Genomic DNA, 15,614 nt, shown 5'->3' with positions numbered 1-15,614 from the left:
TTGATGATTTTATTTGATTGTATTTTATAATGTTTTATTTGTCTTTGTAAGCCGCCCCGAAGTAGACTCTGTCTAGAGAGGAGGGGTAGAAATCCAATAATAAATAAATATATAAATAAAATAAAGGTCTGGCAGCTGGAAGCCTGTGTTCTAATCCCTGCACTCTTAGGGAGCAGGCTGGGTAGGTGGGGCTCGTCAGCCTTGGAAGGCAGCCCATCTAGGAGAAGGAAAACTCCGATTTCAAACCTCCACTGCCCTGTGGCTATATCCACTAATGGAAAAGGCTTCAGGAGTTAACTTTGAGGCAAAATCCAGCGCTGAAGTCCTGAAGGCATGTTTTTCTGGCAACTCCTGCGATGTCGCTAGAACCAGTTGTATTGGCTCTTGCCTTTCCATTGGATTATTTCAGCGATGTGGAGGGGGGTTTGCTGCTGGGGTAAAAGCCTGTCCTCCATATTATTTTACCCAGGCTTCGTGCTCTGGAGAGGACATTCCAGCTTCACATACAGTGTCAAAATAACACAGGAAGTAGCAGTTACGGGTTATAAGTATTTGCTTGATAGGCATAGAACATGACACCAGGGGCTATTTCCAATGGTGGAAGAGGTCATTGCACATCACTAGGTAGCTACTGCCCGCCTTAAGCTGGGCAGTCCCCAGCCAGTAAGGTGCTATCTCATTACATTCTGTTAACCTCGGGATTTAAGGTGAAAGCTGACAAGCAGATAGATATACGTGCACCATGCAACAATCATAAGAAAACTTCTGCCCTAAAGTTGGGCACCTGGAATGTTTAGACAATGACCCCTGGCTTTTCTAACGACCTGCAGGAAATAGAAGACATGCGCAAGACAGCTGTCATCGACATGGAACTGAATAGACTGCAGATAGACATTGTTGCCCTGCAAGAGATGAAATTGCCAGACATAGGATCTGGCAAAGAAAAAAACACTTCTCATTCTTCTGGCAGGGAAAACCATTGAATGAGACCAGGGAATATGGTGTTGGCTTTGCGGTCAGAAATACTCTGCTGAGATCCATTGTTCCACCTACTGTGGGGAGTGAAGGAATCCTGTCTCTGCAGCTCTACTCATCAGCAGGACCAGTCACTCTCATTAGTGCATATGCACCAACACTTGTCCACAATAGAAGTCAAAGACAAACACAGTTACAAGAGTACTGATTGTGATACTAACCATTCCCTGGTGTGTAGTAGAGTAAAACAGTGAGCAAAGAGATTGTATCACATGAAAAAGGAAGGAAGACCACGTATTGACATCAGCAAGACTCGCAATCAAAGAAAAGTGGAGGAATTTGTCCAAGTGCTTGAGGAAACCCTTCCAGGCCCAGCTGATGCAAATGCACCTGAACGATGGGAAAATTTCAAGAACACTGTCCAAATGCCTTGTCCACATTTGGCAAGAAGACAAAAAAGTTGGCAGACAGTTCGAAGCCCATTAGGAGGAGTTGATGTCAGCCATTGAGGATAAGAGGAGAGCTCTAGCAGCATACAAAGCCTGTCCTAGTGAGTACAACTTGCAGGCTCTTCGACTTGCTCATAGCAAAGTCCAACAGGCTGCCAGGAGATGTTCCAATGATTATTGGCTTCAGCTCTGCTCTCAGATACAGATAGCAGCGGACACAGGTAACATCAAGGGAATGTATGATGGTATCAAGCAGGCTTTAGGTCCAATACAGAAGAAATCTGCTCCCTTGAAGTCTGCTGCAGGCGTGATCATCCACGTCCGAGCACAGCTGATGGAACACTGCATGCAGCACTACTCTGAGATATATTCCAGAAAGAATGCAGTAACCAAAGAGGAACTAAATAGCATTGAGTGCCTGCCTGTGTTGGAAGAGTTGGACAGTGAACCAACTTTAGCAGAAATAAAAGTGGCCTTGGATTCTCTCGCCTCCGGCAAGGCACCTGGGAAGGATAACATCCCTGCTGAAGTGCAGTAAAAAGATCATCACCACTGAGCTGTATGAAATCTTTTGTCTTTGCTGGAGGGAAGGTGGAGTACCACAGGACATGAAGGATGCAAACATTGTCACGTTGTATAAGAACAAAGGAGACAGGGGCGACTGCAATAACTACTGTGGCATCTCTTCTCAGCATTGTAGAGAAGCTGCTTGCCTGTGTTGTGCTGATGAGACTCCAGGTGCTTGCAGACAGAGTCTATCCAGAATCACAGTGTGGATTTCGAGCTAATAGATCCACCACTGACATGGTATTCTCCCTTAGACAGTTGCAGGAGAAACGTAGGAACAACAACAGCCACTCTTTGTGGCCTTCATAGATCTCACAAAGGCCTTTGATTTGGTTAGCAGGAAGGGCCTTTTTAAAATCCTTCCCAAGATTGGATGTCCACCTCGACTCCTTAACATCATCAGGTCCTTTCATGAGGAAATGAAGGGCACTGTAGTTTTTGATGGCTCAAAGATTCCTTTGACATCCAAAGTGGAGTGGAACAGGGCTGTGTCCTCGTGCCAACCCAGTTTGGGATCTTTTTTGCTGTCATGCTGAAGCACACCTTTGGAACTGCAACATAAGGTGTCTATCTCCGGACCAGATTTGATGGAAAGCTCTTTAATCTCTCTAGATTGAGAGTGAAGACCAAAGTCCAGCTGAAATGCGCGTGGGACTTCCTGTTCGCCGATGATGCACCCATTGTTGCCCACTCTGCTGAAGACCTCCAGAAACTCATTAATCAATTTAGCAAGGCCTGCCAAGACTGTGGATTAACAATCAGCCTGAAGAAAACACAAGTCATAGGCCAGGGCAAGGACTCACCTCTCTCTATTATCATCTCCACACAAGAATTGGAGGTTGTTCATGACTTTTTGTACCTTGGCTCAACGATCTCTGACACTCTCTCCTTAGATGTCGAACTGGATAAATGCATTGGCAAAGCAGCTACCTTGTTCTCTAGACTCACGAAGAGAGTATGGATGGCAGGAGAGGAAGTTGAACATGTTCCATATGCGTTGTCTCCAATGCATTTTTGGTATCACCTGGCAGGACAAAGTTCTAAATAGAGTAGTCCTAGAATGAACTGGAATTTTTAGCATGTATACATTACTGAAACAGCAACATCTACGTTGGCTTGGGCATGTCGTGAGAATGGCTGATGGTCGGATTCTGAAAGATCTCCTGCATGGAGAATTAGTGCAGGGAAAGCATCCGAGAGGGAAACCACAGCTGCGATACAAGGATATCTGCAAGCGGGATCTGAAGGCTTTAGGAATGGACCTCAACAGATGGGAAACTTTGACATCTGAGCGTTCAGCCTGGAGGCATGCAGTGCAGCATGGCCTCTCACATTTTGAAGAGATACTTGTCCAGCAGGTCGAGGCAAGGAGGCAGTCCTGAAACCAGCAAAATCATGGAGCTGGACAGGGGACAGATTGTATTTGTCTTCAGTGTGGAAGGGATTATCACTCTCAAATTGGCCTTCTCAGCCACATTAGATGCTGTTCCAAGTCCTCCATACAGAGCACCTTACCATAGTCTCTTGAGACTGAAGCATGCCTAATTTAATTCCTCCTCACTTTCTGCCATGAGAGTGGTACTGAGGTTGCTGATATTTCTTCCAGAAATCTTAATTCTGGTTTGGGATTCATCCAGTCTTGCCTTTCGCATGATGCTTGTAGGATTTTGAGCATAACCTTGCTAGTGTGTGAAATGAGTGCAATTATATGGTAGTTGGAGTGTTCTTTGGCACTGCCCTTCTTTGGGATTGGGATGTAGACTGATCTTTTCCAATCCTCTGGCCACTACTGGCCAAACTTGCTGGCATATTGAGTGTAGCACCTTAACAGCATCATCTTTTAAGATTTTAAATCAACAGGAATACCATCACTTCCACTGGACTTGTTGTTAGCCATGCTTTCTAAGGCCCACTTGACTTTGCTCTCCAGGATGTCTGGCTCAAGGTTAGCAACCACACTATCTGGGTTGTCCGGAACATCCAGATCTTTCTGATATAATTCCTCTGTGTATTCTTGCCACCTCTTCTTGATGTCTTCTGCTTCTGTTAGGTCCCTATCATTTTTGTCATTTATCATGTCCATCTCTGCACAAAAGGTTCCTTTAATATCTCCAGTTTTCTTGAACAGATCTCTGGTTTTTCCCTTTCTATTATTTTCCTCTATTTCTTTGCATTGTTCATTTAAGAAGGCCCTCTTGTCTCTCCTTGCTATTCTTTGGAAGTCTACATTCAATTTTCTGTAACTTTCCCTGTCTCCCTTGCATTTTGTTTCCTTTCTCTTCTCTGCTATTTGTAAGGCCTCATTTGACAGCCAGTTTGCTTTCTTGTATTTCCTTTTCTTTGGGATGGTTTTTGTTGCTGCCTCCTTTACAATGTTATGAGCTTCTATCCAAAGTTCTTCAGGCACTCTGTCCGCCAAATCTAGTTCCTTATATCTGTTCTTTACTTCCACTGTGTATTCATAAGGGATTTGGTTTAGATTATATCTGAGTAGCCCAGTGGTTTTTCCTTCTTTCTTCAGTTGAAGCTTGAGTTTTGCTATAAGAAGCTGATGATCAGAGCCACAATTAGCTCCAGGTCTTGTTTTTGCTGACTGTATAGAGCTTCTTCATCTTTGGCTGCAGAGAACATAATCAATCTGGTGATGTCCATGTGTAGAGTCACCTCTTTTGCTGTTGGAAAAGAGTGTTTGTGATGACCAGCTTGTTCTCTTGACAAAACTCTATTAGCCTGAACTCCAAGGCCAAACTTACCTGTTGTTCCTTTTATCTCTTGACTCCCTACTTTAGCATTCCAGTCCCCTAGAATGAGAAGAACATCTTTCTTTGGTGTCAGTTCTAGAAGGTGTTGTAAGTCTTCATAGAATTGGCCAGTTTCATCCTATTCAGTATTTGTGGCTGGTGCATAAACTTGGATTACTGTGATGTTGAAAGGTCTCCCTTGGATTTGTATTCAAATCATTCTATCATTTTTGAGATTGTATCCCAGTGCAGCTTTCCCCACTCTTTTGTTGACTATGAGGGCTGCTCCATTTTTTCTACGGGGTTCTTGCCCACAGTAGTAGATATGATAATTGTCTGAATTGAATTCCCCCATTCCCGTCCATTTTAGTTCACTGACGTCCAGAGTGTCAATGTTTATTCTTGCCATTTCCTGTTTGACTATATCCAGCTTATGAAGGTTCGTAGATCTTACATTCCAGGTTCCTATGCAGTATTTTTCTTTGCAGCATCGGACTTCCATTTCATTTCCACTTCCAGGTGCGTCCACAGCTGAACATTGTTTCGGCTTTGGCCCGACCACTTCATTAGCTCTGGAGCTACTTGTTCTTGTCCTCCGCTCTTCCTCAATAGCATGTTGGACGCCTTCCGACCTGAGGGGCTCATCTTCCAGCTTCCTATCTTTTAGCCTTTTGTTTCTGTCCATGGAGTTTTCTTGGCAAATATATTGAAGTGGCTTGCCAGTTCCTGCTCCAGGTGTATCTCGTTTGTTTAGTTAGAACTCTCCACTATGACCTGTCCATCTTGGGTGTTCCTGCACGGCATAGCCCATAATTTTTCTGAATTACTCAAGCCCCTTTGCCATGACAAGGCAACAATCCATGAAGTGGCCAGAAAGGTCTACTTTGAAATAACTTCTACTGAATTCAGTGAGTTTACATCCAAATAAGTGGATATAAGACTAGCCTCAAAAACATTTTCAGATTCATTTACTTGTTTCCTATTTATTGCCAACAAACAAAACAAAACAAAAACAAAAAGAGACTAAAATGTTGTGGCGCCTTAAAAACTAACTGCTACGTTTCAATGTGAGTTTTTGTGAATCAAATCCGCTTCAGGAATCCTATCTCATTAACAAGTATGAGTCCTATATTGATTCCCAGAGTTTGCCACTTCTGTCAACACTGCCATTGTTCCCTCGTAGACTCATAACTGATTATTAAAATTATTCACAGCCTACTAGTCCTATTTCTTTACTAACAAATCATTTTCACTTGGTCCATTATCTGTATCTTTACCTAGTTATGGGGCCATTGACTGATAGATTAATTGATTGATTGCACCAGTCATAGACCAGCAGAGAAATAGACTAACAATCGGTGAGGCTGTTGTAATAAGGGAGTTACATACTACCTGCAACCAGTGCCTGTCAGCAGTGCCCGATGAAGTTTTCAAATACTCTTCAAAGGCATCCTCATCTGGAGCACATTTCAGTAATCCAGATGAGATGTAACCTAAGGCATGTGTCATAGTGGCCAGATTAGGTATCTCAAAAAATTGGCGCTGCTGGCACACCCGCTTCAACTGTGCAAAGGCATTCCTTGCCAGCACTAAGACCTGTGCCTACAAGCTCTGGCGCACATCGAAGTTGCACACCTGACTTTTTCATCTGGTACAGGGCAGATTCTTATCTCCTGATTTGCCTTGTGAATGATCAAGAGCAGCTCTGTCTTGTCTGGATTAAGTTTCAGTTTTTTAGCCTTCATCCAGTCCATAAATGACAACAGAAATTGATGGAGGCCCAGAACAGCTTCTTTGGAATCAGATGAGAAAGAGAGATATAAAGTTGGTTATCATCAGTATACTGATGGCACTCAAGTCCTAAACAATGGAAAATTTCTCCCAGCAGTTTCATGTAGACATCGAAAAGAATAAGCCCTTAACACCTAAAGCCTGTGTATTTTTGTTTTCTTATTATATATCTAAGGAGGAAATATTCTCACATTTGTGGCGTTTGCCTTCACTATCTATTCATGGGATAGAAGGAGCTTTTTATGAACCAGGGATCAAAACAGTTATACCATCAAGAGTCACAGGAAAATTTTCAATCCGGCAAGTCCCTCATATGGATCTTTCTAAAGTGGAACATCAGGTAATATTGCTTGTATGCGGCATTATTGTGATTCAACCTGTTTCCAGATGGTTTAACTCTAGATGTTGGTGCAATACCAGGGTTCTTACACTGTAATATATCATGTAAGGAGGGCATCTGCTCATATGTCAAGAGTATTTTTCTGCCCCTGAGTAAATAACAAATTCGAGTTCACGTTTATCACTAGAAGGAAAGGCTTCCAGATTAGAAATCTTACATCCCCATGTTGCTGTTCAGTGCTAAAACCAAGGTGCTGTCTGTCTGGTGCAGTTGAAAGAACAGGCAGCTCACTGCCTGATTAAGTCAAATAAAAATCTGAAATCTCCTTCTGTCCTCTAGTTGCTTTTCGTCATTTGCATCTTTAGGGTTGCCAGGTTGCAGTGATGAATTGACACTGGATCCCTCTGAAGCCCACTCCTAAACAAGGAAACAACCATTTTCTTCATCCATCCAGGCTTACTTCAGCCATTCTCCTTCCATATATGGGTAGACGTCCACAGAACAGGGAGCACAGCCCTGTCACCCATGTGGCTTGCCCCACTCCACCCTGACAAGCATCTGTTCAGTTTATTAAGAGTACCTGGGAGGAGTGTGTACTCAGGCAGGCTTCCAGTGTGTGGTTGTAGCCCAAACTGATTGATTGGTGGCAGCAGTACCCTTGTAGCTGTCCCCTTTTCAGAATATTGTGCCAAATGGGTACATGCTGGGGTGTGGGTCTGATGAGGTACACGATATGGTCATGGGCCAGCAGGCATGGCTCCGTTCATTCCTGTGAGGAGAAGGACTGAAACACCCCAGCATGTACCCATTTGGCACAATATTCTGAAAAGGGGACAGCTACAAGGGTACTGCTGCCACCAATCAATCAGTTTGGGCTTGCTCACCCTTCCTGATCCAGTACTAGTTACCCCTTTTCCCTCCCTGTAACATATGGTTCCTCTTGCAAACTGTAAGTGACACGAGGTTGGTCAGAATTCCCTGTGTAATTATTTTCCTTGTTTCCCCCTTTCCTCGGGCTTCCTACTATTATGCCTTTCTTTCTTACTCAATTGCCTACCTTCCACCTCTTTATTATTTGTTAGCTTTCTTCCCTCCTGAAATATCTTCACAGTCCATGGTGTGCTCCAGTGTGAGGTTTCAGTCCCAAGCATACTGATCACTTTCCCTTTCTTCACTGAAGAAAGATGACACGTTCCTTATCCAAGAGAACAGTGTCAGTGGTTGCACCATCATGAGCACCATTATCACATATCGGTAATATTATTACTGTATATCTCAACTACATCTACTGAAAATATTTTATTTCATTTTTAGGTGAAAGAATACTTAGAAAATGTGTTCTCAAAACGAAAAAGTCCAAACAAATTAACGGTGTCTATGCAAATGGGTGCAATGCCATGGGTTGCTAATATTGATGACCCTCAGTATGAAGCTGCTAAAAAGGCAATCAAAAGAGGTATGAACTAACTTTTTGCATGCAAATATATAGTGCTTTTTGAAATTTACTACTATAATCGAGTAATAAATCACAACTACTGTAGAATTAGGTCCATTCAGTGAGTGGGGATTTGGCGAGTCAAATCCTCTGTAAATTCCATTAATTCAACGGGCCTAATCTAGTTACTAGTTACTCGATTCAAACTACTTAATGTATTTCATTCCTTGCTGAGGAAATGAGTGTTAAGAACATAGCTGAATACAATGCACGTATGGAATGACTTGTAATAATTTACTATTTAGCTTTTAATTATGTTTATTTTAATATTGTAATCCACCTTGGATCCTTTAGGAGAAAGGTGGCATATAAATACTTAAATAATTAAAATCATAATCTGTAGCAGGAGATAAATGGTGCTATTAGTTTACAAGGACAATGATTCCTTTTCCTCGTCTAAACAACAACAACAACAAAAGTAGCTAGCATGATCAAAACCCCATACTATCTTATACAGAGTTTGGAAAAATATATCTTTTGGACTACAAGTCACAGAATTCTGTAGCAGCTGGGGGGCTCTGAGAGCTGTAGTCCAAAATTAACTTTTGCAAGTTGTATTGAAGTAGGGGAGCGGGGATATCAGGTATGAGCCCCCTCAACTCATCTAGGCCTGGTTTGCAGCCTAGTGGTGGGATCATGGAGACAGAGAGGCACCCGCCATTGCAGTGGAGCTTTGGGAAGTTTCTGGGTGACCCTAATGACACATTTCACAGACTTGGCTAATGTACTGTGTGGCCAGCCAGCCAGGTACCAATTTGGGTGTACCAGGAGCTAGAACAAGGAGGAGTTGGACTGGAAGAGTGTGCACACTTTATTCTGATCTGCATCAGGCCTCAGCCATTCAGTCTTCTTTGGCCTTCTCCCACCTATTCTCCCTATAGGTAGGTCAAGGCATATGGAGTCTTAATGGCCTATAATGGTTGAGGAACAATTGGGAATGCTGCTTAATTTTTACATTATGTTCATGTCTTGTCACAACCTTATTAGGATGTGTATGGTGCAGTTGGACATTGGAGCAGATCCAGTTCTATATGCACATATCTCATAGTCAGGAAAGGGCTGGTCTGCTCAGATACAGCAAGTCAGGCCTTGTAGTAACAATGAGTCTACTAGGTGGTACCTAATTCTTGTCACATCATGAATTGGGTGGGTTGGTCCATCGGTCGTCAGATGCATGCCTCTTCTCCCTATGCATTGCCAAGTCTCTGCAGATGTAAGAGATAAAGTTGTGGTCATACTTTGTCTATCCAGATGGTGCTTTGTGTGTCTTCATATTGCACTCCCCGTTATTTGCACTGCCACTGAGACTGCAATCAGAGTAATCTGTCCTAACTTGAATAATAAATTGAATTGATTTGATTCTAGTAAAGGTAAAGGTAAAGGTTCCCCTTGACAATTTTTGTGCAGTCGTGTTCGACTCTAGGGGGTGGTGCTCATCCCCTTTTCCAAGCCATAGAGCCAGCATTTGTCCAAAGGCAATCTTCCGTGGTCACATGGCCAGTGTGACTTAGACATGGAACGCTGTTACCTTCCCACCGAAGTGGTCCCTATTTATCTACTTGCATTTGCATGCTTTCGAACTGCTAGGTTGGCGGGAGCTGGGACAAGCGACGGGAGCTCACTCCATCGCGTGGATTCGATCTTACGACTGCTTGGTCTTCTGCAGCACAGGCTTCTGCAGTTTAGCCCGCAGCGCCACCACGTCCCTATGTTCATTGTAGTAACCCCACCTCAGTTATGCAGTATGCTGGAAACTGTACAATGGAACATAAAGACCTCTCTAATATGTCCACAGCTGCCTAGAGTGGTCGTATAGACCAGATGGGCGGGGTAAAAATCAAATCAATAAATTATTATTTTATTTTTAAACCACTGTGATAATATTATGACTCCTTCGAACAAGAAATGTGTTTTGTACTTCTTCTGTTTCAGTTTTTAACCAAGATCCAGATATGATTCGAGATGGATCAACCATACCAATTGCCAGAATGTTTCAGGATATAACAGAGAAAAGTGTGTTGATGTTTCCACTTGGAGCAGCAGATGATGGGGAACACTCCCAAAAAGAGAAGATAAGCAGGTTCACAAACCATACATTCATTCTATAACCATACATTGAGAAGCAATGTACAGTGGGGTCTCTACTTAAGAACGTCTCTACTTAAGAACAATCCAACTTAAGAACAGCTCCATTTGCTAAATTTTGCTTCTACTTGAGAACAGAAATCCAAGATAAGAACAGGAAAAAAAACTTTCCTGCTCTTTTTTTAACCTTAGGTCATTTTAGGTTAAAAAAAATTCTCCCCCTAGTGGTAGAGTACGTATTAACCAGCTTTGCATTAGTTCCTATGGGAACTACAGTGGACCCTTGACTTACAGACGGCTTGACTTACAGACTTTTTGAGTTACAGACTTCTCTGGCCGCAAAATTTAGGTTTGACTTGCAGCCTGAGAATTGACTTACAGACCAGAAAAAACCCAAAATGGAACAAAAACGGCCTGTTACGGGATTAATCGGTTTTCAATGCACTGTAGGTCAATGGAGACTTGACTGACAGACTTTTTGACTTGAGAACCGCCTTCCAATACGGATTAAGTTCTCAAGTCAAGACCCCACTGTAATGCTTCAATGTACGAACGCACCTCTACATAACAAAAAAACAGCCAGAACTGATTAATTGGTTTTCAGTCCATTCCTATGGGAAATTTTGCTTCAACTTAAGATTCGTTTCAACTTAAGAACACCATTCCAAAACGGATTAAGTTCTTAAGTAGAGGTTCCACTGTAGTTTCTATGGACGGAAAAGAGCAGATACAGATTAAATGGTTTTCAATCCATTCCTATGGGAAATGCAGATTCAACATAAGAACTTTTCAACTTGAGAACCACCTTCCAATACGGATTAAGTTCTTAAGTAGAGACCCCACTGTATTAGAAAGAGAGATGGGAAAAGTTACTTATTTGGTCATGACTCCCAGAATCCCCAAGGCAGCTTGGTCCATTTTACAAAATGTGTGTGTGCGCACATACGTACATACGTACATACATAAAAGTAAATGTTCCAGGCTAGGTAAACCATGCTACTTAGATCCCATGCTCCATCCAAATGTTGGCACTTGTTTTCAAAAGAGGTATGTGAACAGCGTTGTCTGTGACCTCAGATTCTATTAGAGCTGAAGAGATCTGGCACTTCAAAGCAACATTGAACCCTTTTGCAGGGCTTGACAATTAATTTTTTTCTTTTTTCTTGAACAGATCCAACTACATTAATGGAACAAAGGTATTTGCCTCCTTTTTACTGGAGATCTCAAAACTCCATAAGGAACTACAGAAAGCTTCCAACTTGAAGACGGTGACATGAACTAAATCAAGTACTGATGTTACACTTACCTTATGGCTTGTGACAGTTTTTAATAACTCCCTTGAAATTCTATTCTGTCACTTGTGTGCTATCTGTTGTCGCTTAAATCTATGTATATTAAGTCATTCCTATATTTCTTATTCCACTGTGGAACACAAATATATCTACATGTGCTCCGAATCTGATACAGGTGTGCTGTTCCTCAGTAAAACGGCTTGCCTATAACAATTTATTTTGCGCCCAAAGGTTTCCAACATGACTCAGTTCGTGTGTCCAGATGTAATCCAGCAAAAGATGTCTTGTCTTCCATCCAATCTTCTGCCTATAATGTTACCTTTTAAGCATTGTAACACTCTTCCCCCCCCCCCCCGATTCAGTGGTCGGATATAATGATTTTCTAATCTCTACCACTGCTGACAGTAGCAAAAAAAAAGTTTCTGTCTGCACTTGTGGATAAATAAGAGAAATGTTCCACCTGTTTGAGTACAAACATTTAAGTGGCATCTGTTGTCTCTGAAAAGAAATTTAGCATGCATGGCCCAAAATATTTTGCTGCCTGAGGCAAAGGAGCAGATGGCAATCTCTTTCAACATGAAGAAGTCAACTGATCTGGCTGCTGAAAGTTACTTGAGCACTGGTGGTAGTTCATTGGGCAGGCTTTGTGGCACAGAGCGCTACAGTATATGCTTCTCATCTTTTCCCCTTCGGCTTCCTGACCCTCCTGCCTCCCTCTGCCTAACGCTATAACCAGTTCTTGGATTTGCATTTTAAACTGACTGAGATGAAAATATGGTAATTATTTATATGAACTGACTTCTTGAATTAGCAACAAAGCTGAGTGGAACTAGTAACGGCCTTATATTGCAGTTGCCTTATATATATTTTACCAAATCAGATAGTTTAATTTGTTACTTTAGTTGAAAATATGAAATTTAATTACTCATTTATATTTGAAGTTTTATGTACTTGTTACAAAAGTATGATGATTGAATTATGTTTTTAATTAGTCAATTAATGTGTATTATCTTCACATTATTCTTGTCAACCTTTCCTCAACTGCATTATATCATCAACATCTATTTGGAAAACAGCAAATCAGTCTTTTATGTTTATTGATGCCATCTTAAATTTACTGGAATATATACTGTCTGAATTTTGACTGGGGGAAAAATCCCACTGAAATAATTCCAACAAGTTTTAATTTTGAACCTAGAAGTCTGGACATTTTTAGAAAGTTTCCACATTAGCCTTCTCCGACTTATTTAGCAGTATTGAACTACAAATCACAGAATTGCTGTTCAGCATGGTCATGCTGGCCATGAATGATGGGATTTGTAGTGCAGCATCTCCAGGGGCAAATGTTGGGGAAGGGATATATAAACGCACAAAATTAAAAGTTACACCATAATAGGAAGCATATACCAACGTTATTGTCCTACTACAGATCTTCTTTTGTGGCTCAAAGATCAAATTTGTAGAAAATGACTTCCACATATCGGAGGCAGAAGAAACTACACACAGTGGTGACTGATTGAAGTAAGCTGTCTTTCAGGTTAAAATTAAGAAAATTGGGAAGGTTCAAAAATAATAATTCAATAATTTGGACAGTTGCATGACTGTCCAAAACACTTTAATGGGGAAAAATGTAGTGAACCATTTCCAGAGAGGTTGGCATTGTGAGAAGATAATTTTTTGTTGAAGAAATGACACATGTGTCATTTGAAAAGCAAAAGCACAAGCAAGCTGACTTATGCTAGGTTGGCAAAAAAAATCTGCTAGGTATTGTTTCTGTTTATGTCTGTTAGCTATTCACAATGGGAGTCCTAAAGTGTTGTGCAATAGACCCCTGGTTCATGAGATCAATGGATTGTTTGCTTTTTAGAATGTTGTCCTGAAGGAACTAAGCAACACTATTTGTTTAATGATATACATTATAAATAATAACTTGAAATTTGTTTCAAATTGGACATTTACTTTTGGGAATGAAGATAACAACCGTTTGTTCACCCTAAAGAAACATTTTCAAGGACCTCATGTTACATTTAAAGTCACTCTTCCTGTTCGTATATTACTAAGTTAGGCATATGCGTTCTGATGGTTGAAAAAGGAATTTCAGAAAAGAAAGTAACCAAGATCTCACAGTTCAATTTAAGGAAGGAACACGATGATCTGAGCACAGAGGGCAGAAGTTTGCTGAGCAAATGTCCTCATTTTTGTAAGAACAAGATCAGCCTGACAAAAGAACATATAGTTCACAGCTGTTTGAAAATGCAGTGAGCTGTTATGCACAAACACAGTCCTTATTTTAAACTGTGTATGAGGGACCATATAGTGCTGGTATAACTCAGTGGGTTGGCGTGTCTGTAGGCAGGCTTTTGCGCTCCAAATCCCCACTGTGCTTCCCAAGAGAAGGAATCAGATGAGATTATCCAGATCATGTGTGCCTAATGGGGCTGTACCCTGTTACCCATGTGACCTTGGGTATGTTGCATAGTTCTAGAGTGCCACCAAGAGGAAGAACTGATAAATTGTTCGTATGAAGTTAGAAAATCTGGGGTCTCTATAAGCCACAATTGTCATGATGACACAGAAGTATTATTTATGGGGAACCACGACTAAGGGATTATCCTAGCTGTATAGTCCCCAAAGCACTCAAGACACTTTCCACCAAGTAATAATAAAACTATATTATCAAACACTGTGTGTATTGTGTTTACAATATGTTCTTATTGCCTTTGTGCAACTGAGGAGAGCAGTGAGTCACAAGGCTAAAGTTGTTCCTCACTCTACACTTTTGGGACAGGCTCATTTCAGCCTTGTGCTTTCTCTCACATTTGCTCACTCTGCTCCACATGGTTCACAAATGTGTGCTAAATCTGCCAAACAAGAGTGTGTGGAAAATCAGTTACATGATGGTTATTAATTGTTCTTGAGTAAGCACTTTTTGAACATAAGATTTGTATTGCATTAGACCAGGCCAGTCTAGACAGAATCCTTGAGCAGAATTGCAGCAACTATGAGTTAGTAGGTGGTCCCCGTCCACCACTGGAGCATTCTGCATCTTCTCCTGTCATCCCTGCCCTATTCATTTAGAGATTCTTCTACTTCCTCTCATTTCTTTCCTCCTAGAGGTTAGACCTTCTCATGACCACCCTGAGTCTGGATAGTCTGTTTGTCCCGACAGCTGCCTCACTTAGATGAAAAGAAGGGCAGTCCAGAGAAACTGAACTAACCCAAACTAACCTCAATAGAAATAAACTTGCGATGGGCCCAGATTAATCTCCAGCATGAAATAATTCCCCAGCTAGGATGAAGCTGAAGAAAATGCCCTCTCACTCAATGAACCCTAACAAGGAACAGGAAACCAGGCAAAACATGCAATGTCTTTGTACAGTTTGTTCCATCCAGAAGCAAAATGTCTGAACTTTGATTAATGTTTCCGTAAAGACCCCCATTCATTCCTTCTGGCAGATGCACCTCTTTCTAAGTAGTTAATCTCTTTGGACAGCAATCTTTGCTGTTCTTCTCTTTAGGTGACAGCTATTTCCCCCCAAGTTTTGTGAAAATGATTTTGTCAATATGTAATTTAAAGCTGTTAAAAAGCTTTTCAATACATCTGTCTTTCCTGGTTCAATCCTCTGTGAAGGATTAATTGCTTGGAGCATTTCATCAGAGTCAGCTGCTCTGATGCTAATTACACTGGAAAACCACTAAAGCTAAAAACAAAACAATTATAGGACATTAATATGTGAGAACTTGCTCATGGCTATTTCTAATGAGTGTAGCTGGAAAAGGATCCTCCCTCTGCAATCATAATTGCAGTTTGATTATTATCTCGGGGATAAAAACGCTCATGAACAGTTCAGTTAGATGCTAAAATTCCATTAAGAAAAA

General features: G+C 41.4%; 1 protein-coding gene across 3 annotated transcripts in view; it reads left to right on the top strand.

The window, feature by feature from the left end:
* CNDP1 (carnosine dipeptidase 1) overlaps window positions 1-14,416 on the top strand; it is a 31,643-nt gene extending 17,227 nt beyond the window's left edge. For all 3 annotated transcript variants that reach the window (XM_020801811.3, XM_020801812.3, XM_072998749.2), the window contains exons 9-12: window positions 6,699-6,863; window positions 8,178-8,319; window positions 10,291-10,438; window positions 11,615-14,416. In XM_020801811.3, the coding sequence (XP_020657470.3) occupies window positions 6,699-6,863; window positions 8,178-8,319; window positions 10,291-10,438; window positions 11,615-11,720 (561 nt within the window). In that variant the 3' untranslated portion in view covers window positions 11,721-14,416. The remainder of the gene's footprint in view (window positions 1-6,698; window positions 6,864-8,177; window positions 8,320-10,290; window positions 10,439-11,614) is intronic.
* The last annotated feature ends 1,198 nt before the right edge of the window (window positions 14,417-15,614 follow it).

The sequence above is a fragment of the Pogona vitticeps genome, chromosome 4 (assembly GCF_051106095.1).
Source record: "Pogona vitticeps strain Pit_001003342236 chromosome 4, PviZW2.1, whole genome shotgun sequence".
Taxonomy (NCBI): Eukaryota; Metazoa; Chordata; class Lepidosauria; order Squamata; family Agamidae; genus Pogona; species Pogona vitticeps.
This window is presented reverse-complemented; position numbering and strand designations above follow the sequence as displayed.